This window comes from Pan paniscus, chromosome 2, assembly GCF_029289425.2.
Source record: "Pan paniscus chromosome 2, NHGRI_mPanPan1-v2.0_pri, whole genome shotgun sequence".
Taxonomy (NCBI): Eukaryota; Metazoa; Chordata; class Mammalia; order Primates; family Hominidae; genus Pan; species Pan paniscus.
Genome location: NC_085926.1, coordinates 51,131,564 through 51,155,275, shown reverse-complemented (window position 1 = coordinate 51,155,275; position 23,712 = coordinate 51,131,564). Strand labels below are relative to the sequence as shown.

Sequence of the window (23,712 nt, the reverse complement as noted above, 5' to 3'; positions counted from 1 at the left end):
CAATCCTGAAATTTGTATGGAACCACAAAAGTCTCTGAATACCCAAAGCAATCTTGTGAAATAAGGACAAAGCTAGGGGCATCACACTTCCTGATTTCAAATAATGTTGTAAAGTTACAGTAATCAAAATAATATGGTAATGCCATAAAAACAGACACATAGACCAATGGAACAGAATACAGATCCCGGAAATAAATTCAGTGAACTCGTCTTTGACAAGGGTACCAAGAATACACAATGGGGAAAGGACAGTTTTCAATAAGTGGTGCTGGGAAAACTGTACATCCACATATAAAAGGATGAAATTGGACCTTATCTGACATAAAACACAAAAACTAACTCGAAAGAGATTAAACGCTTAAATATAAGACCTATAACTGTAAAACTAGGAGAAAACAGAAATAAAAGCTCCTTGACATTGGGTCTTAGCAGTGATTTTTTGAGATATGACAACAGATACACAGGCAAGCCAAAATAAATAAATGGAACTATATCAAACTAAAAACCTTCTTCACAGCAAAGGAAACAATCAACAAAACAAAAAGGCAATCTATGGAATGAGAGGAAATATTTGTAAACCATATATCTGATAGGGGATTAATATCTAAAACTATATAAAGAACTCATATAACTGAATTGCATAAAAACAAATAACTCAATTACAAAACAGGCAAAAAGGCCTGAAAGACGTTTTCCCAAAGAAGACACACAAATGGCCAACAGGTATATGAAAAGGTACTCAATATCACCAACCATCAGGAAAATACAAATCAGAAAGAAAATGAGATATCACCTCACATCTCTTAGGATGGCTGTAATCACAAAACAAGAGATAACAAGTGATGACAAGAGTGTGAAGACAAGGGAACTCTTGAACACTGTTGATGGAAATGTAAATTGGTGCAGCCATTATGGTATGGCAGTTCCTCAAAAAATTAAAAATAAAACAACTATTTGATCCAGCAATCGCACTTCTGCTATATCCCAAAGAAAAAGAAATCAGTATCTTGAAGAGATATCTGCACTCCCAGGTTTATTGCAGTATTATATACACTAGCCATGATATGGAAACAAGCAGCCATCAACAGATGAATAATAAAGAATATACATAGGCCAGGCATGGTGACTCATGCCTATAATCCCAGCACTTTGGGAGGCTGAGGCAGGCGGATCATCTGAGGTCAGGAGTTCGAGACCAGCCTGGCCAACATGGTGAAACCTCATCTCTACCAAAAATACAAATATTAGCTGGGCATGGTGGTGGGCACCTGTAATACCAGCTACTCGGGAGGCTGAAGCAGGAGAATTGCTTGAACCCGGGAAGAGGAGGTTGCAGTGAGCTGAGATTGCGCCATTGCATTCCAGCCTGGGTGACAAGTGTGAGACTCTGTCTCAAAAAAAAAAAAAAAAAAGAATATATATACATATAGTTCTTTGAATAAAAATAATATATATAATTATACATAATAAAGAATATATAATTACAATGTGAAGTGACAGATGAATAAGGAATTATATATTTTCTTTATTATTCATCGTCAATTCCCAATGTAATTATATTTACTTGAGATGGCCACTGAGATAAATACATCTATTTTATCTTTTGAAATATAATAAATAATGGTATAGAATTAAAAATTATGTATCAATTATACATATAACAGATTATTCATCCATAATAAAAAAGGGGATCCTGCTTTTGTGACAACATGGACAAGCCTAGGGGGCACTGTGCTAAGCAAAATAAGTCAGATATGGAAGACAAATACTACATAATCTCTCACTAATATGAGGAATCTAAAAAACTCATTCATAGAAGCAGAGAGTAGAACGGTGGTTGCCAGGGGCTAGAGGATAGTGGAAAAGAGGAGGTAATGGAGAAATGTTCATCTCAGGACACAAACTTTCAGTTGTAAGATAAATAACTTCTGGAGATTTATGTACAGCATGGTAGCTATAGTTAATAATGCTATATTGCATATTTGCTAAAATGGTAAACATTAGGTGTTCTTACCACAAGAAAAGTAAATATGTCAAGTGATGAATATGTTCCTTAGCTTGAATGTGGTAATCATCCGACCATGTTTATGTATATCAAATCATGTTGTACAATTTAAATGTGCACAATTTTTTATTTGTCAATTATAACTCAATAAGGCTAGGGGATAAAAAGAGGATGGCCCAATGGGCCTTCACCCATTTCAGAATGTGCTTCCATTTAAGAATGGCTCCTGGCCAGGCGTGGTGGCTCACGCCTGTAACCCCATCACTTTGGGAGGCTGAGTACGAGGTTAGGAGATCAAGACCATCCCAGCCAACATGGTGAAACCCCATCTCTACTAAAAATATAAAAATTAGCCGGGCGTGGCAGCGAGTGCCTGTAGTCCCAGCTACTCGGGAGGCTGAGAGAGGAGAATGGCTTGAACCTGGGAGGCGGAGGCTGCAGTGAGGTGAGATTGTGCCACTGCACTCCAGCCTTGGCAGAGTGAGACTCCATCTCAAAAAAAAAAAAAAAAAAAAAGGCTCCTAAACAAGTACTCTTTTTTTTTTTTCCTTTTTTTTTAAATTAAAGTTTTAGGGTACATGTGCACAATGTGCAGGTTAGTTACATATGTATACATGTGCCATGCTGATGCGCTGCACCCACTAACTCGTCATCTAGCATTAGGTATATCTCCCAATGCTATCCCTCCCCTCTCCCCCCACCCCACCACAGTCCCCAGAGTGTGATATTCCCCTTCCTGTGTCCATGTGATCTCATTGTTCAATTCCCACCTATGAGTGAGAATATGCGGTGTTTGGTTTTTTGTTCTTGCGATAGTTTACTGAGAATGATGATTTCCAATTTCATCCATGTCCCTACAAAGGACATGAACTCATCATTTTTTATGGCTGCATAGTATTCCATGGTGTATATGTGCCACATTTTCTTAATCCAGTCTATCATTGTTGGACATTTGGGTTGGTTCCAAGTCTTTGCTATTGTGAATAGTGCCGCAATAAACATACGTGTGCATGTGTCTTTATAGCAGCATGATTTATAGTCATTTGGGTATATACCCAGTAATGGGATGGCTGGGTCAAATGGTATTTCTAGTTCTAGATCCCTGAGGAATCGCCACACTGACTTCCACAATGGTTGAACTAGTTTACAGTCCCACCAACAGTGTAAAAGTATTCCTATTTCTCCACATCCTCTCCAGCACCTGTTGTTTCCTGACTTTTTAATGATTGCCATTCTAACTGGTGTGAGATGGTATCTCATAGTGGTTTTGATTTGCATTTCTCTGATGGCCAGTGATGATGAGCATTTTTTCATGTGTTTTTTGGCTGCATAAATGTCTTCTTTTGAGAAGTGTCTGTTCATGTCCTTCGCCCACTTTTTGATGGGGTTGTTTTTTTCTTGTAAATTTGTTTGAGTTCATTGTAGATTCTGGATATTAGCCCTTTGTCAGATGAGTAGGTTGCGAAAATTTTCTCCCATTTTGTGGGTTGCCTGTTCACTCTGATGGTAGTTTCTTTTGCTGTGCAGAAGCTCTTTAGTTTAATTAGATCCCATTTGTCAATTTTGTCTTTTGTTGCCATTGCTTTTGGTGTTTTGGACATGAAGTCCTTGCCCATGCCTATGTCCTGAATGGTAATGCCTAGGTTTTCTTCTAGGGTTTTTATGGTTTTAGGTCTAACGTTTATGTCTTTAATCCATCTTGAATTGATTTTTGTATAAGGTGTAAGGAAGGGATCCAGTTTCAGCTTTCTACATATGGCTAGCCAGTTTTCCCAGCACCATTTATTAAATAGGGAATCCTTTCCCCATTGCTTGTTTTTCTCAGGTTTGTCAAAGATCAGACAGTTGTAGGTATGTGGCGTTATTTCTGAGGGCTCTGTTCTGTTCTATTGATCTATATCTCTGTTTTGATACCAGTACCATGCTGTTTTGGTTACTGTAGCCTTGTAGTATAGTTTGAAGTCAGGTAGTGTGATGCCTCCAGCTTTGTTCTTTTGGCTTAGGATTGACTTGGCGATGCGGGCTCTTCTTTGGTTCTATATGAACTTTAAAGTAGTTTTTTCCAATTCTGTGAAGAAAGTTATTGGTAGCTTGATGGGGATGGCATTGAATCTGTAAATTACCTTGGGCAGTATGGCCATTTTCACGATATTGATTCTTCCTACCCATGAGCATGGAATGTTCTTCCATTTGTTTGTATCCTCTTTTATTTCGTTGAGCTGTGGTTTGTAGTTCTCCTTGAAGAGGTCCTTCACATCCCTTGTAAGTTGGATTCCTAGGTATTTTATTCTCTTTGAAGCAATTGTGAATGGGAGTTCACTCATGATTTGGCTCTCTGTTTGTCTGTTGTTGGTGTATAAGAATGCTTGTGATTTTTGTACATTGATTTTGTATTCTGAGACTTTGCTGAAGTTGCTTATCAGCTTAAGGAGATTTTGGGCTGAGACAATGGGGTTTTCTAGATATACAATCATGTCGTCTGCAAACAGGGACAATTTCACTTCCTCTTTTCCTAATTGAATACCCTTTATTTCCTTCTCCTGCCTAATTGCCCTGGCCAGAACTTCCAACACTATGTTGAATAGGAGTGGTGAGAGAGGGCATCCCTGTCTTGTGCCAGTTTTCAAAGGGAATGCTTCCAGTTTTTGCCCATTCAGTATGATATTGGCTGTGGGTTTGTCATAGATAGCTCTTATTATTTTGAAATACATCTCATCAATACCTAATTTATTGAGAGTTTTTAGCATGAACGGTTGTTGAATTTTGTCAAAGGCTTTTTCTGCATCTATTGATATAATCATGTGGTTTTTGTCTTTGGCTCTGTTTATGTGATGGATTACATTTATTGATTTGCATATATTGAACCAGCCTTGCATCCCAGGGATGAAGCCCACTTGATCGTGGTGGATAAGCTTTTTGACGTGCTGCTGGATTCGGTTTGCCAGTATTTTATTGAGGATTTTTGCATCAATGTTCATCAAGGATATTGGTCTAAAATTCTCTTTTTTGGTTGTGTCTCTGCCAGGCTTTGGTATCAGAATGATGCTGGCCTCATAAAATGAGTTAGGGAGGATTCCCTCTTTTTCTATTGTTTGGAATAGTTTCAGAAGGAATGGTACCAGTTCCTCCTTGTACCTCTGGTAGAATTCGGCTGTGAATCCATCTGGTCCTGGACTCTTTTTGGTTGGTAAGCTATTGATTATTGCCACAATTTCAGCTCCTGTTATTGGTCTATTAAGAGATTCAACTTCTTCCTGGTTTAGTCTTGGGAGGGTGTATGTGTCGAGGAATTTATCCATTTCTTCTAGATTTTCTAATTTATTTGCGTAGAGGTGTTTGTAGTATTCTCTGATGGTAGTTTGTATTTCTGTGGGATCGGTGGTGATATCCCCTTTATCATTTTTTATTGTGTCTACTTGATTCTTCTCTCTTTTTTTCTTTATTAGTCTTGCTAGCGGTCTATCAATTTTGTTGATCCTTTCAAAAAACCAGCTCCTGGATTCATTAATTTTTTGAAGGGTTTTTTGTGTCTCTATTTCCTTGAGTTCTGCTCTGATTTTAGTTATTTCTTGCCTTCTGCTAGCTTTTGAATGTGTTTGCTCTTGCTTTTCTAGTTCTTTTAATTGTGATGTTAGGGTGTCAATTTTGGATCTTTCCTGCTTTCTCTTGTGGGCATTTAGTGCTATAAATTTCCCTCTACACACTGCTTTAAATGCGTCCCAGAGATTCTGGTATGTTGTGTCTTTGTTCTCATTGGTTTCAAAGAACATCTTTATTTCTGCCTTCATTTCGTTATGTACCCAGTAGTCAGTCATTCAGGAGCAGGTTGTTCAGTTTCCATGTAGTTGAGCGGCTTTGAGTGAGATTCTTAATCCTGAGTTCTAGTTTGATTGCACTGTGGTCTGAGAGACAGTTTGTTATAATTTCTGTTCTTTTACATTTGCTGAGGAGAGCTTTTCTTCCAACTATGTGGTCAATTTTGGAATAGGTGTGGTGTGGTGCTGAAAAAAATGTATATTCTGTTGATTTGGGGTGGAGAGTTCTGTAGATGTCTATTAGGTCCGCTTGGTGCAGAGCTGAGTTCAATTCCTGGGTATCCTTGTTGACTTTCTGTCTTGTTGATCTGTCTAATGTTGACAGTGGGGTGTTAAAGTCTCCCATTATTATTGTGTGGGAGTCTAAGTCTCTTTGTAGGTCACTCAGGACTTGCTTTATGAATCTGGGTGCTCCTGTATTGGATGCATATATATTTAGGATAGTTAGCTCTTCTTGTTGAGTTGATCCCTTTACCATGATGTAATGGCCTTCTTTGTCTCTTTTGATCTTTATTGGTTTAAAGTCTGTTTTATCAGAGACTAGGATTGCAACCCCTGCCTTTTTTTGTTTTCCATTTGCTTGGTAGATCTTCCTCCATCCTTTTATTTTGAGCCTATGTGTGTCTCTGCATGTGAGATGGGTTTCCTGAATACAGCACACTGATGGGTCTTGACTCTTTATCCAATTTGCCAGTCTGTGTCTTTTAATTGGAGCATTTAGTCCATTTACATTTAAAGTTAATATTGTTATGTGTGAATTTGATCCTGTCATTATGATGTTAGCTGGTGATATTGCTCGTTAGTTGATGCAGTTTCTTCCTAGTCTCGATGGTCTTTACATTTTGGCATGATTTTGCAGTGGCTGGTACTGGTTGTTCCTTTCCATGTTCAGCGCTTCCTTCAGGAGCTCTTTTAGGGGAGGTCTGGTGGTGACAAAATCTCTCAGCATTTGCTTGTCTGTGAAGTATTTTATTTCTCCTTCACTTATGAAGCTTAGCTTGGCTGGATATGAAATTCTGGGTTGAAAATTCTTTTCTTTAAGAATGTTGAATATTGGCCCCCACTCTCTTCTGGCTTGTAGGGTTTCTGCCGAGAGATCCGCTGTTAGTCTGATGGGCTTCCCTTTGAGGGTAACCCGACCTTTCTCTCTGGCTGCCCTTAACATTTTTTCCTTCATTTCAACTTTGGTGAATCTGACAATTATGTGTCTTGGAGTTGCTCTTCTCGAGGAGTATCTTTGTGGCGTTCTCTGTATTTCCTGAATCTGAACATTGGCCTGCCTTGCTAGATTGGGGAAGTTCTCCTGGATAATATCCTGCAGAGTGTTTTCCAACTTGGTTCCATTCTCCCCATCACTTTCAGGTACACTAATCAGATGTAGATTTGGTCTTTTCACATAGTCCCATATTTCTTGGAGGCTTTGCTCATTTCTTTTTATTCTTTTTTCTCTAAACTTCCCTTCTTGCTTCATTTCATTCATTTCATCTTCCATTGCTGATACCCTTTCTTCTAGTTGATCGCATCGGCTCCTGAGGCTTCTGCATTCTTCACGTAGTTCTCGAGCCTTGGTTTTCAGTTCCATCAGCTCCTTTAAGCACTTCTCTGTATTGGTTATTCTAGTTATACATTCTTCTAAATTTTTTTCAAAGTTTTCAACTTCTTTGCCTTTGGTTTGAATGTCCTCCTGTAGCTCAGAGTAATTTGATCGTCTGAAGCCTTTTTCTCTCAGCTCGTCAAAGTCATTCTCCATCCAGCTTTGTTCTGTTGCTGGTGAGGAACTGCGTTCCTTTGGAGGAGGAGAGGCGCTCTGATTTTTAGAGCTTCCAGTTTTTCTGCTCTGTTTTTTCCCCATCTTTGTGGTTTTATCTACTTTTGGTCTTTGATGATGGTGATGTACAGATGGGTTTTTGGTGTGGATGTCCTTTCTGTTTGTTAGTTTTCCTTCTAACAGACAGGACCCTCAGCTGCAGGTCTGTTGGAATACCCTGCCGTGTGAGGTGTCAGTGTGCCCCTGCTGGGGGGTGCCTCCCAGTTAGGCTGCTCGGGGCTCAGGGGTCAGGGACCCACTTGAAGAGGCAGTCTGCCGGTTCTCAGATCTCCAGCTGCGTGCTGGGAGAACCACTGCTCCCTTCAAAGCTGTCAGACAGGGACATTTAAGTCTGCAGAGGTTACTGCTGTCTTTTTGTTTGTCTGTGCCCTGCCCCCAGAGGTGGAGCCTACAGAGGCAGGCAGGTCTCCTTGAGCTGTGGTGGGCTCCACCCAGTTCGAGCTTCCAAGGCTGCTTTGTTTACCTAAGCAAGCCTGGGCAATGGCGGGCGCCCCTCCCCCAGCCTAGCTGCCGCCTTGCAGTTTGATCTCAGACTGCTGTGCTAGCAATCAGCGAGATTCCGTGGGCGTAGGACCCTCTGAGCCAGGTGTGGGATATAGTCTCGTGGTGCGCCGTTTTTTAAGCCGGTCTGAAAAGCGCAATATTCGGGTGGGAGTGACCCGATTTTCCAGGTGCCGTCTGTCACCCCTTTCTTTGACTCGGAAAGGGAACTCCCTGACCCCTTGCGCTTCCCAGGTGAGGCAATGCCTCGCCCTGCTTCGGCTCGCGCACCGTGCGCACACCCACTGGCCTGCGCCCACTGTCTGGCACTCCCTAGTGAGATGAACCCGGTACCTCAGATGGAAATGCAGAAATCACCCGTCTTCTGCGTCGGTCACGCTGGGAGCTGTAGACCGGAGCTGTTCCTATTCGGCCATCTTGGCTCCTCCAATCAACAAGTACTCTTAAGACAGTTTCGTGGATAGGGTGGTTATGAAGCAAAGAACCCAAAGACAGTATTCTCAAAAAAATGCCTGAATAGGCCTAGTGTCTATCCCAAATATGAGGAGCAGTTCCCTTCCAGTCATCACTCACAGAAGAGGTTGCCACCTAATATTGCTTTAATTAAAAGAAGTTTATTTGTTTACATTTTTAATTTTTGTGGGTACATAGTAGGTGTATGCCACTTGATATTTCTGGCCTCAAAAAAGCCTTTCATGATATGGGGCATTCTCTGACTCTTTTTTTTTTTTTTTTTTGAGACGGAGTCTCGCTCTGTCACCCAGGCTGGAGTGCAGTGGCGCCGTCTCAGCTCACTACAAGTTCTGCCTCCTGGGTTCACGCCATTCTCCTGCCTCGGCCTTCCTGAGTAGCTGGGACTACAGGTGCCCACCATCATGGCTGGCTAATTTTTTTGTATTTTTACTAGAGACGGGGTTTCACTGTGTTAGCCAGGATGGTCTCGATCTCCTGACCTCATGATCCGCCTGCCTCAGCCTCCCAAAGTGCTGGGATTATAGGCGTGAGCCACTGCGCCCGGCCTGAATCTCTTTATTTTGAACATCACAGCACTGTTCGGGTAAGTTATGTTAATCTGAAATTACCTCAATCAATGGGAGTTTTTAGATGCTTATGAAGGTTATCTGGCAGAATTGGTTAAAAGACATTTTTTTAAAAAAGAGCAAAGCTACACAGATTTAGTAATTATGGTTGGGGTATGATCACCAAATTGATGTGTTAAATGCTATTGTAAAAATCACCATAAAAGTAGCATAGTAAGTGGCGGTATCATCTTGTGCCTCAAGATGAATTTCCAGTGTGAAAGCATCATGAAAGTGTCAAAGAATGACGCATTAAAGCCAATCTGGTGGGAGTAAAAATAATGTGCCTTGGAAAACTGTGTCAGATAATTCAGAAAGTGGCTTAAGTGAAGACAAAGACCCGATGACATGGCTGCATATGAATAATTTAAATAAATTTTTTCATAAAATTTGAGAGCCAAGAATGAGCAATATATCTCAATTTTACATAATATGTGATTGAGTACATAATTTGTAATACATATTTTATAATATAAAATATACTGTAATCCAAATTAAAAATTTAATATTCAAAATATGTATTTATCTGTTTCATTAAGGTTGGCCTAAATATATTTGGACATTTTTCACTGTAAAATTGGACAGTGATCATCACATATTCAAAGCCATCTTGTATTTGGTTACGTGCATTATTTATGGACACCCACCCCCTCCAATGTTGGCTTTAGCTCCTGGCACTCCTCTCCTTTTGGGTTCTAAGTACAGCAGGCCCTGTGCCTGCTTGTGAGCCCTTGTCCTTCGGGTGAAGAAAAATATGGTATCTATATCAGACTGAAATGTACATATGGTTATTTATTTGTGAGTTTTAAGGCTTTTGACTCATTAGGAAGTGACTTAGTTTTCATGCCTCAGCTTCTTATTGCAATTTTTTTTTTTTTTTTTTGCTATTTTCTTAAAAGGATGTGTGGTGCCTTCCCATACACAAGTGAAAACATTATACAGCAGAATAGTGGCCTTGGCAGAGACAGACAGGAGTTTCTACTTTCTCTGGCTAAGGCTGACTATGAACAATGAAAGAAATGATAAGAATGTGAACAACTAATCGGATATTTGCCAACTCATTCATTAAAACTGTGTAAGAGGTTTTCATCTTTGTAAAATCCTGTCCTAGCAAAGGCTAAAGAACTATCAATAGCAATTAGTAAACTCTTTAAGCTTCCAATTCAATCTAACCAACAAAAATGTTGCCTGAAACTTACTGGAAAATATTGCTTCTCCTGAGGGCTAGATTCACTGTGCTGATGTGGATTAAAATGACTAATCCTAGAATAATTCTATATTGCACACAAAATCAATTTCACAAACATGCATTTGATAGTCTGCTTGAAAGTCTGTTAACATTTTCAAGTGGAAAAATTATTGTACATTTTAACTCTATTAATCCTTCAAAAGAAAATTTGAAAAAAAATCTTCTCTATAAACATATTTTTTTCATCTTTTTAGAACTACTTTATTAGACACAGCCCATCCATAAGAAGGAACTAAGAAAAATACATACATGAATCCTGTTTCTCGCAGAAAGCTGTTGCTTTAGAAGCAATTAGGCCAATTAAGCCTGACAGCATGATTTCAGGAGGAGTGCTGTGCAAGCTCCTATCTGTAATGAAAATTTGCTCCAAAACAAGGAAGGCATAATACATGCAAAGAGATAACAATTCTGGAGTGCTATCTATAAATCCCTTGCCCTTGGAAGGAATACAGTGGAGTAAGATGATAATGATGATGATTTTGGATTTCTCTTTAGTCCTTTTCAAAGGGAGGAAGGCATATAAACGAGCAGGTTCCACCACCCATCAATTTGGGGATTTGGTAAATGGAGAAAGCCTGTGACTGATGCATGGAAGGAGGAGAAAACCAGCCAAAATTTTCTTTGTAAGTTATGATTCCAAAGGAAGATCCTCATCCCATAAAGTATACAACTCTGAAAGGAACAAAGCTGAAGGGAAAATAGGTAATGAGGAGATTGGGTTTTTATTTTGAAATTAATCAAATGTGGCTTAACAGAAATTGTGAATTAAGCTTATTTCATGCCCAAGTCAGACAGGGCAACAGATAATACAGAAAAATATCTATACGATATTATGGTGAAGATACATTAACATGGTGATTGGAAGTATTTTATTTAATTTGGATAAACAATATTGGGTTTTTAAACTGAAAGATGAGTTTTTAAAAATTCTCACAGTTTTAAATATACTTGCTTTAAAAACTTACTAAACTCACCACTGATCATTTTTTTAGCACTACAATTTGTGTCTAACTATATGAGCAAAGATAGAGTATATGACTGAATTCTGCATTTATTTTCATTATTGTGTTTTTCCTATTGTTTAACAAGTTAGAAGGAGATGGACTGCTTATCTAAGACAATATCCCTTGGTTGAAGAACACTAAAAATAATGCCATGCCTGGTTGGATGTGACTTATCGATCTCCAGTGGCACAAGTGAAGAATAATATCTCAGCTCCTCAGAAAAATGGGCTATCTTTCAAAGATAGAGAAATTTGACTCATGATCATTCTTTTAAACAATCTTGATCATTAGCCAGCTCAGTTATAATAACTGGTGGGCAAGCATTAGACATGCAAGACTCTCATAGCCAAGACACATGAGAAGCATATTGTTAGCTTTTCTGCAAATATACAAGATTGGTTAATTCTGGAGAAAAAAGCAAATGTGTACTACCAGATTTTCACTTTGGGATAGAAGGTCCCAAATGAAGCTGTTTCAGAATTACCTGGGAAGCTTATTAAAAATAATGCTGCCTGGGCCCCACCCCAAATCTTAGATCAATCTTCCGCATTTTCTTTTTTTGTTCTTTTTTTCTTTCTTTTTTTTTTCTGAGACGGAGTCTCACTCTGTCGCCCAGGCTGGAGTGCAGTGGCATGATCTCAGCTCACTGCAAGCTCCACCTCCCAGGTTCACGCCAGTCTCCTGCCTCAGCCTCCCGAGTAGCTGGGACTATAGGCGTCCGCCACCACACCCGGCTAATTTTTTGTATTTTTAGTAGAGACAGGGTTTCACTGTGTTAGCCAGGATGGTCTCAATCTCCTGACCTCGTGATCCGCCTGCCTTGGCCTCCCAAAGTGCTGGGATTACAGGCGTGAGCCACCGTGCCCGGCCAATCTTCTGCATTTTCAAAAAGCTCCCTTTCCTACATCCTGGTGATTCTGTGTCCACAAGGTGTTTTTTTTTTTTTCTTTGAAATGGAGTGTCGCTCTGTTGCCCAGGCTAGAGTGCAGTGATGCAATCTCAGCTCACTGCAACCTCTGCCTCCCGGGTTCAAGCAATTCTCCTGCCTCAGCCTCCTGAGTAGCTGGGATTACAGGCACGTGCCACCACGCCTGGCTAATTTTTTGTATTTTCAGTAGAGACGAGGTTTCACCGTGTTAGCCAGAATGGTCTCGATTTCCTGACCTTGTGATTTGCCCACCTTGGCCTCCCAAAGTGTTGGGAATACAGGCGTGAGCCACTGCGTGGCCTGTGTCCACAAGGTTTGAGCACTACTACTCTCAAGGGCAGTGCTGGGATGTCTTATGCTACAAATCATTAATATTCCTGATGTCCATTACTCACGTGTAAACCTTAAGAACAAAATCCTTTTCTTCCTTTACTTCTGTGAGTGACTGTAGGACATCCAAGATGCTTAGGACCGCACAGCCATATGGTCGCCTGTAGTGCAGGTGAGGAGGACCTTTCTTTGAGTCGTTCAGGAGCATCCGGCCTTGGGCACAGCAGAAAACACCAGTCAGACTGAGAAAAGCATGCTCCTCTCCAGTATCACCTAATTGTCATCCAAGGATGCCTGAGCTACAGGCACCTAGGAAATCCTGTAAGGTGAAGACTACAGGGCTGAAGGGAGTCATCCAAGGATATTTATGTGGAAGAACACCAAACAGGCCTCTGGCCAAAGCTCTTCCCTGTACTACATTCGATCAATCATTCTTATCTAACTCTAAACCAATATCAACACTCCATTTATTAATCACATGAGAATAAAAGTGATTTTATGAATTTCTTAGAAAAACCAATGTGCTAATAATAAATTTAAACTTCTCAGGTATGTTTTAGATACAAAGTTTAGTATTTTAGCTGCCAGGTATAAACTACATATGCACAGACAAGGAGGATACTGTGTTCTTTCAACCAAATTCTGCTGTCAAACATCATCTTGAACAACTGTGGGACTGAGAGTAGTCTTAGAAAGTGGATGAGTGTTTACTTTTCCTGCTTACCAAAGCTGTGCCTACAGTGGCAAGAAGACTTGCAAATGCTGGAACCTTAACAAACACTTTATTTAGTACAGCAAATAGCTGTTTTGTTGGCAAGGGATTAAAAAATATTCTTTGATAAAAATGTACATGATAGGCCAAAACTCAAACCTATGAAGGAGGACTTGGTTCGCCATAGCCCCAAAAGTTGTATCATAAACTTGAAATAAGTCTGAGCAAACCAACCACAGAACAGTAGTAAAAATCACTTTTTCATCTTGGGTGGGGTAGAAGTGAAATGTCATCCATCTTCTGGAGTGATGACAATAACTCTAATTTTGTGGAGAGAGCCACAGATACATAATTTCAAACACAAACAATAGGTGGTGAATGGCCTTTGCTGTGAAGTTGGCACCTCTGGAAACCTGCTATAAGATCTCTGAGGGAAAGGGTAGGGCACTGTGTTAGAAATAATGTCTAGAAGTAGACCATTTTAAATAAAAAGTTTGGGTATAAAAACAGGGAGCAGGTTTTAAGTGATTAAAAAACACAAACAAAACCCACCCCCCCGAATCCATTTATATCAAACCAAGCTACCATAGCAGTTGAGCTTAGGTATAGCTTCAATACAAGCTGGACTCTAATCCTGAGACCTGAAATTACAGGTAAGATCTAGGGAGAAAACAAAGCTCATGCACAAGACATACTTATCCCAAGTTGGGCCATTCTTAGTCATGTGAATGGGTAAGGTGAACAGTACCTATTCGGATCACATGGGCAACGATATACAAATCTCTCTTCATATCTTTGCTGCTCAGATCCTAAGAGAAAAAATAAGTAAATTCAGGCAAGGAATACACAGAAAATAATTAAAAATTCATTTTGAATCTCTAGTCATTTGCTTTTACTGTATGTTACAGGCAGGGGAAGGGAGATTACAGCATATAGCACTTTAATGGTTTATAAGATGTCTGCAGTGAAAGTCTGGATATCTTATATGGCTTTGGAAGTTTATTCTATTGACAACATTTTTCCAGCTCTCATTTAGACCACTTAACAAATAAAAAGTCTATAAAAGTTCTCACATTAGAAATCTTCATGATATTGCCTTATTCCATGTTTACTCTAACATCATATAAAAACATTCTGTAACAGAAGGAATAAATGTTCAGTAAAGAAAAAATTGGGAAAACACCAAAAAGCTCATCAATAACTAAAATTCTGTAAGTTTGTTCTCCACTAATTTTACATTGATTCCTCTGTCCACAAATGATTATTACATACGAAGTTGTTCCACTTAAAAGAGATTAATTTGATATCGGTGAAACCTCAATAATTTGATTTCTATTTCTAAATTCTGATATTTATCATTTGTACTAAATTATAGTTGAAAATAATCTTATTGAAAAAAATTAAGGGTTTCCTTTAAGTAAACACATATGATCCAGAATCAGAAAATTTCCAAACCAAAGAGTTATGAAAATCATTCCTTTTTCTTTCTTTCTTTCTTCCTTTTCTTTAAAAAACAAGGTCTTGCTCTGTCACCAGGATGGAGTGCAGTGGTGCGATCACGGCTCACTGCAGCCTTGTCCTCTGGGTCAAGCAATTCTCCCACCTCAGCCTCCCAAGTAACTGGTACTACAGGTGTGCACCATCATGCCCAGCTATTTTTAAAATTATTTGTAGAGATGGGGTCTTGCTATGTTGCCAGAGCTGGTCTCAAACTTCTAGGCTCAAGCAATCTTCCTGCCTCAGCCTCCCAAAGTGTTGAGATTACAGGTGTTAGTTACCATGCCCAATCTGATAATCATTCTATTTGTGTTTAGAACATATGTTGAAATGTTTGTTGATGAGTATGCATTATGCTTTTTAAATGTATTCTACTTGAAATAACAAAAATTCTTTAATATATATTCTGTTTCAGATTTTTCTTGCTGCTCTCTCAGCCATTATTGTGAGTTAATGATACTTGATGGAATAACCTTTGTCCTTAATGTGACAGGTTTCTGTGATCTCCCTTTCGCTTCTAGGAAAGGCTCCCTTAGTTCCATTTCCTTTTCCTCTTTCATCTTTTGATTGACCCCAGATGCCTGTCTCTCTTCAATTAAAAAAAAAAATGTAGTCCCAGCTACTCGGGAGGCTGAGGCAGGAGAATGGCACGAACCTGGGAGGCAGAGCTTGCAGTGAGCCGAGAAAGAGACAGCGCTACTGCAGTCTGGCCTGGGCAAAAGAGCGAGACTCTGTCTCAAAAAAAAAAAAAAAAAAAAGGTACAATCAAATGGCAGTCATGATTTGGAATGAGCTTAGAGATTCAGAGTCTCCATGTTTCTTAATTTGTAAACCCTGTTGCAGGGTTAGCACTAGTGTGAGGCAAGCAAGGCACCTAAGGTACAAAATTTAAGAAGGCACTCGCTCTCAAGATCCTGTGCTTTGTTTGCCTTAGCCTAGTCCCAGCCTCGCCCTATTAAATGGCCTTGAACATATGAAAGAAAAGGAGACACTAAGAAGTAATATGTGGGCCAGGCATGGCGGCATATGTCTGTAATCCCAGCACTCTGGGAGGCCGAGGTGGGAGGATCGCTTGAGGTCAGGAGTTCGAGACCAGCCTGGCCAACATGGTGAAACCCCATCTCTACTAAAAATACAAAAATTAGCAGGGTGTGGCGGCACGCACTTGTAATCCCAGCTACTCGGGAGGCTGAAGCAGGAGAATGGCTTGAACCTGGGAGGTGGAGGCTGCAGTGAGCCCAGATTGTGCCACTGTACTCCAGTGACAGAGAGACTCCATCTCAAAAAAAAAAGTAATATGTAGTGGTGAAACTGAAGCTTTTAGATGGTTATAATATTTTGTCAAGTTCTTAAAATAATAAAGTATGTTTATAATGAAACAGGTTACAAAATACTTAAACATAAATTGATATCTGGAATCACAAAGATATATTTTTACATGAAAGTTGTGTTTGATATTGAAAAAGGATGTTTCAGGCCCCATTTCACTAATTCTTTTAATTAAACATGGAATTAAAAATAATATTATTAAAATAGTGCTATATTTTGATACTTATTAAGATGGTACTATCCAAGTGAAAATTGAAAACCAGGTTACCATTTTTATATACTTTTTTGAATTGAAAGATGTTGATTACTGAAGGATATAGAAATGTTCAACACATTTCAAAGTGAAATGGTTCCTCCTACACAGCCTGGACTGTGTACATCCAAACTATCAAATGACTCGTATAATCACTGACTCCAATGTACCTATGGAATTCAAGCCAGTTTCCACAGATGTCCAAATACTAATCTGATGGGTTGTACACAAAAATACTAAATGTTTCCCTTGACTCTGCTGAGTGAATAAAAGAAGCCTTAAGTATAATTTATGGTATTTTCCAAGTGGCTGAGTAGGGGCCCTTTCTGACAATCATGTACACAGCATCCAGAACTTTCAGTGGAATTTATTTGACATCAATAGAAATAAGACAATAATTAGTGCAAGAAAATATTTTAAGCAAAATTATTATTTGTGAGTTCCACAGAATTTCAATATAAAAGCTATCTTATTAAATATAAGTGTATGACTAAACACAGTTACCATAAGGTTTGTTAAACATATATTCTTCAAGACTAAGCACCAAGGGTGGTTATCTACGTTATATTACTCACATGACCTGTAAAAGAAAGATAAGAAGGGTGATGTATCTATCATTCATCTGGTGAGCAGGATTTCAGTCCTGATTACATGGCAGGAATTAGATTTGTTCACTGGACCAAACTCTCTAATCCTACTTAACTAGGAAGCTGCTCCCAACTAAACAGTGTGTAGAAGAGACAATTGAGGACAATGACTTAGGGTCGAGCATCTTAGACTCACTCATTTGAAACACGAAAAAGTTAATTAACTTCCCTGTGCCTGGGACACTCCTTTTTTTTTGGAGATAATGGGATTTTCAAATACAAAATAAAACCAGCTTATTCATACGTAAGTTGCAGAAAATAAGGTAGTATTTTAATACATAATGTTATTATAGTAATAATCAAGTTCAATTCTGAACTCTAAAAAATCACTACTTAAAATTCTATCTTGGAATGTAGAAGAGTATAAATAAATATATAAAATAAAATGACAACGAATACTTGGAAAACTGTACAAATTCATTCTCTGAGTTGGTCACTTAAATATGACAGCAAATAAACATTTGTTCATTTGTTTATGTAACAAATCATTACTGACACCTTGCCGGCAGTGTGTATGAGGTCCTGAATATCTAAGAATGAGTAAATACGAATAGATATACTTTCACACATTTGTATATAGAGCCATTGTTTAGCATGAAAGTCAGCAAAATCCTCATTGTATTGGCTGTCCACGTAAGTATAAAACATATTCTCCTTGGATAAAATTCTTCCTTGGTAGGAAACCCTAAAATCTAACCAAGTCAGAAAAACTAAGGCCTCAAAGAGAATAAAGGCCATGCCAAATAATGTGACTTTAATGTGGCTCTGAAGTGTGCTGAGTAACCTCGTAATCTGCTCAGTTTGTATGATTCCCTTTTCCCTATTCTAAGGTAAGCTAAAAGGTCAGCATCAACCATAGTTGTGGCTACATTTTCTTGCATTTACTCTGAGACTTTGCAGCACACACATCAATCTAGGAAACTCCTTTAGCTCATAGAAGAACTCAAGTCTCAGATAATGAGAAAACAGGTCCCACCTATATAATTTCATAGAGCTTAAAGTAAAACATAAAAATCCTGGCTAAGATAATCTTGTTCAGAAATCTTGTGTGCTTTGTAAAAAATCCTCAAATCATGTTTCGGACCTTTTTAAAAAATCCAGGGCAGGGCTGGGCTGGGTACAGTGACTCATACCTGTAATCCCAGCACTTTGGGAGGCCAAGGTGGGAGGGTTGTTTGAGGCCAGCAGTTCAAGACCAGCCTGGGCAAAATAGCAAGACGCCATCTCTTAAAAAAAAAAATTAGCCAAGCATGGTGTGCGCCTATAGCCCCACTACTCAGGAGACTGAGGCAGGAGGATTGCTTAGAGCCCAAAGGTTCAAGGTTTTTATGTGAGCTATGATCAGGCCACTGCACTGAAGCCTGGGCCACAGAGTGAGACCCTGACTGCAAAAATAAAAAATAAAAAATAAATAAATTCAGGGCTGCACTACAAACAGAATTATGGAAGTATTAATAGTATATTTAGCACCCTGTGCCTTCCCATTGTGGCAGAACAAGAGCACATCATGCATGTTATGTGCAATAAAGTTGGAGCTATAGCTTTGGCCTCTGGGCTCATATGGATAATTAAAATGCTAAATGAAAATTTTAATTTACTGTAATTACATTCAAATACCACCCTAATTAAGTTCATTTTTAAAAAGTCAAAGACTGTACTCATCATATTCAAGAATTCAAAGACAGTACATGCACGCAGCTCTGTTCCCACAAATCCAAGAAACAAGGAATCAACAATTTCTCCTGATGCTTTACCAGGAAATATCAGAGAATCAGAATTTAGGAAAACCTCCTAAGGTTACTGAGACATTCTAGAAGGTGGGTGTCTCTTACTAATTCTGTTTCAGAAAGGAGGTCCTACAAAACCACCTCAGTGTTCAGGAACTCTCACTTCAGAAGCTCTCAGCCAATAGACTAACCTAAATCCCATTTACTACAATTTAGATTCTTTCTTTCATTCTTTTCCAATTGAAGACAGAGTGCCGATCTTCCCAGACTAAGCCATCTTAACTCCCTTAACCACCATCATGGGTCTGCTCTTCCTGTTCTTTCTCCTTGCATTATCTCCTAAGCCTTTACTGCTAAGCTCAAAGATGGACAACATATTATTTTAGCTTAGCTAGATTTATAAATCTTTCCATACATCTGGAGCATTATCAATAAAAGCTATCCCTGTGAAAGTGGTTTCTGATTCTGCAGTAACATCATTTGATGTTCTGAAAGATAAAGTTGCAGTAAATGAACTAAAAAGTGAGGTGAACAAATATAACTGTAGCTTTTACAGAAAGTCATGTATCAGATCTCCAGATAAATCCCATTTGCATTTAAGAGGCCCAATGTAATCTTTGTGATATCTGTCCCATCAATCACACACCATAAGCAAGGTCAGTGACACTGTGAAACTATCCAATAGGTTTTGATGTATCTCAGGATCACTGAAACAGATCAAAGAATCCACAATAATCAAAACTGGTTTAAAATTGTGACACAGTCTTGTTTTCTTCTACAGCAAATAAATTAACTCAAATAAACACCACTGGATAGTTTTTAACAAGGTAAAAACAAATTAGTAAATCAGAATAAACTTGAAGAACACACATGGCAAGGTGGGATTGTGAGGTTTGGTATTTTCCAGTCAGGAGATTTCCAAACCTTTTGTAAGCTGATTGGTCCATGGTTGTACAGACCATGAACAACAGTATGGCTTTTCAGAAAAAACTGAAGTCCAGAAAAAACTGAAGTACAGAAACAAGGGGATTCTGTTCCAAGATAGCCGAATAGGAATAGCTCCGGTCTGCAGCTCCCAGCATGATCGACGCAGAAGACAGTGATTTCTGCATTTCCAACTGAGGTACCTGGTTCATCTCATTGGGACTGGTTGGACAGTGGGTGCAGCCCAAGGAGGGCAAGCCAAAGCAGGGTGGGGCATCGCTTCACCTGGGAAGTGCAATGGGTCGGGGGATTTCCCTTTCTTAGCCAAGGGAAGCCATGACAGACTGTACCTGGAAAATCGGGACACTCTCGCCCAAATACTGCACTTTTACAACGGTCTTAGCAAATGGCACACCAGGAGATTATATCCTGTGCCTGGGATATCCTGGACGGGTCCCATGCCCATAGAGCCTTGCTCACTGCTAGTGCAGCAATCTAAGATCGACCTGCGAGGCAGCAGCGTAGCGGGCAAGGGGCACCTGCCATTGCTGAGGCTTGAGTAGGTAAACAAAGCGGCTGGGGAAGCTCCAACGGGCAGAGCCCACCACAGCTCTGCAAGGCCTGCTGCCTCTGTAGACCCCACCTAGGGGGGCAGGGCATAGCTGAACAAAAGGCAGCAGAAACTTCTGCAGACTTAAACGTCCCTGTCTGACAGCACTGAAGAGAGCAGTGGTTCTCCCTGCACAGTGTTTGAGCTCTGAGAATGGACAGACTGCCTCCTCAAGTGGGTCCCTGACCCTCGTGTAGCCTAACTGGGAGACACCTCCCAGTAGGGGCTGACTGCCACCTCATACAGGTGGGTGTCCCTCTGAGATGAAGCCTCCAGAGGAAGGATCAGGCAGCAATATTTGCTGTTCTGCAGCCTCTGCTGGTGATACTCAGGCAAACAGGGTCTGGAATGGACCTCCAGCAAACTCCAACAGACCTGCAGCTGAGGGACTTGACTGTTAGAAGGAAAACTAACAAACAGAAGGGAATAGCATCAACATCAACGAAAAGGACATCAACACCAAAACCCCATCTGTAGATCACCAGCATAAAATACCAAAGTTAGATAAAACCACAAAGATGGGGAGAAGCCAGAGCAGAAAAGCTGAAAATTCTAAAAACCAGAGCACCTCTTCTCCTCCAAAGGATTGCAGCTCCTCACCAGCAACGGAACAAAGCAGGACGGAGAATGACTTTGATGAGTTGACAGAAGTAGGCTTCAGAAGGTCAGTAATAACAAACTTCTCCGAGCTAAAGGAGGATCTTCAAACCCATCTCAAAGAAGCTAAAAACTTTGAAAAAAGATTTGATGAATGGCTAACTAGAATACACAGTGTAGAGAAGACCTTAAATGACCTGATGGAGCTGAAAACCATGGCTCGAGAGCTACATGACACATGCAGAAGCTTCAATAGCCAATTTGATCAAGTGGAAGAAAAGGTATCAGTGATTGAAGATAAAATTAATGAAATAAAGTGAGAAGAGAAGTTTAGAGAAAAAAAAAGTAAAAATAAACAAAGCCTCCAAGAAATATGGGACTATGTGAAAAGACCAAATCTACGTCTGATTGGTGTACCTGAAAGTGACGGGGAGAATGGAACCAAGTTGGAAAACACTCTGCAGGATATTATCCAGGAGAACTTCCCCAACCTAGCAAGGCAGGCCAACATTCAAATTCAGGAAATATAGAGAATGCCACAAAGATACTCCTTGAGAAGAGCAACTCCAAGACACATAATTGTCAGATTCACCAAAGTTGAAATGAAGGAAAAAATGTTAAGGGCAGCCAGAGAGAAAAGTCAGGTTACCCACAAAGGGAAGCCCATCAGACTAACAGTGGATCTATCGGCAGAAACTCTATAAGCAGAAGACAGTGGGGGCCACTACTGAACATTCTTAAAGAAACGAATTTTCAACCCAGAATTTCATATGCAGCCAAACTAAGCTACATAAGTGAAGGAGAAATAAAATCCTTTACAGACAAGCAAATGCTGAGAGACTTTGTCACCACCAGGCCTGCCTTACAAGAGCTCCTGAAGGAAGCACTAAACATGGAAAGGAACAACTGGTACCAGCCACTGCAAAAACATGCCAAATTGTAAAGACAATCGATGCTAGGAAGAAACTGCATCAACTAATGGGCAACATAACCAGCTAACATCAAAATGACAAGATCAAATATCTACCTATAACCTTCTGTCTCATTGATCTGTCTAATATTGACAGTGGGGTGTTTTTATCTACCTTTGGTCTTTGATGCTGGTGACCTACAGATAGGGTTTTGGTGTGGATGTCCTTTTTGTTGATGTTGATGCTCTTCCTTTCTGTTTGTTAGTTTTCCTTTTAACAGTCAGGTCCCTCAGGTCACACATAACAATATTGACCTTAAATGTAAATGGGCTAAATGCCCCAATTAAAAGACACAGACTGGCAAACTGGATAAAGAGTCAAGACCCATCATTGTGGTGTATTCAGGAGACCCATCTTATGTGCAGAGACATACATAGGCTCAAAATAAAGGGATGGAGGAAGATCTACCAAGCAAATGGAAAGCAAAAAAAAAAAAAAAAAAGCAATCCTAGTTGCGATCCTAGTCTCTGATAAGGCAGACTTTAAGCCAATAAAGATCAAAAGAGACAAAGAAGGGCATTACATAATGGTAAATGAATCAATTCAACAAGAAGAGCTAAGGAGCACCAAGATTCATAAAGCAAGTCCTTAGATACCTACAAAGAGACTTAGACTCCCACACAATAATAATGGGAGACTTTAACACCCCACTGTCAACATTAGACAGATCAACGAGACAGAAGGCTAACAAGGACATTCAGGAATTGAACTCAGCTCTGCACCAAGTGGACCAAATAGACATCTACAGAACTCTCCACCGCAAATCAACAGAATATACATTCTTCTCAGCACCACATCACACTTATTCCAAAATTGAACACATAGTTGGAAGTAAAGCACTCCTCAGCAAATGTAAAAGAACAGAAATCACAATAAACTGTCTCTCAGACCACAGTGCAATCAAATTAGAACTCAGGATTAAGAAGGTCACTCAAAACTGCTCAACTACATGGAAACTGAACAACCTGCTCCTGAATGACTACTGGGTTAATAACTAAATGAAGGCAGAAATAAAGATATTCTTTGAAACCGATGAGAACGAAGACACAACGTACCAGAATCTCTGGGACACATTCAAAGCAGTGTGTAGAGGGAAATGTATAGCACTAAATGCCCACAAGAGAAAGCAGGAAAGATCTAAAATTGACACCCTAACATCACAATTAAAAGAACTAGAGAAGCAAGAGCAAACACATTCAAAAGCTAGCAGAAGGCAAGAAATAACTGAGATCAGAGCAGAACTGAAAGAGACAGAGACACAAAAAACCCTTCAAAAAATCAATGAATCCAGGAGCTGTTTTTTTGAAAAGATCAACAAATTGATAAACCGCTAGCAAGACTAATAAAGAAGAAAAGAGAGAAGAAACAAATAGACATAATAAAAAATGAAAAAGGGGATATCGCCACCGATCCTACAGAAATACAAACTACCATCAGAGAATACTATAAACACCTCTACACAAATAAACTAGAAAATCTAGAAGAAATTGATAAATTCCTGGACACATACACCCTCCGAAGACTAAACCAGGAAGAAGTTGAATCCCTGAATAGACCAGTAACAGGTTCTAAAATTGAGGCAATAATTAATTGCCTACCAACAAAAAAAAGTCCAGGACTGATGGGTTCACAGCTGAATTCTACCAGAGGTACAAAGAGGAGCTGGTACCATTCCTTCTGAAACTATTCCAATTAACAGAAAAAGA

At 39.6% G+C, this 23,712-nt stretch overlaps 1 protein-coding gene across 9 annotated transcripts in view; it reads right to left on the bottom strand.

Moving 5' to 3' along the window:
- DOCK3 (dedicator of cytokinesis 3) overlaps positions 1–23,712 on the bottom strand; it is a 711,442-nt gene that overhangs the window by 213,842 nt on the left and 473,888 nt on the right. For all 9 annotated transcript variants that reach the window (XM_057301776.2, XM_055109993.3, XM_034956564.4 and 6 more), the window contains exons 11-12: positions 14,200–14,260; positions 12,805–12,952 (exon numbers count right to left, since the gene is read on the bottom strand). In XM_057301776.2, the coding sequence (XP_057157759.1) occupies positions 12,805–12,952; positions 14,200–14,260 (209 nt within the window). The remainder of the gene's footprint in view (positions 1–12,804; positions 12,953–14,199; positions 14,261–23,712) is intronic.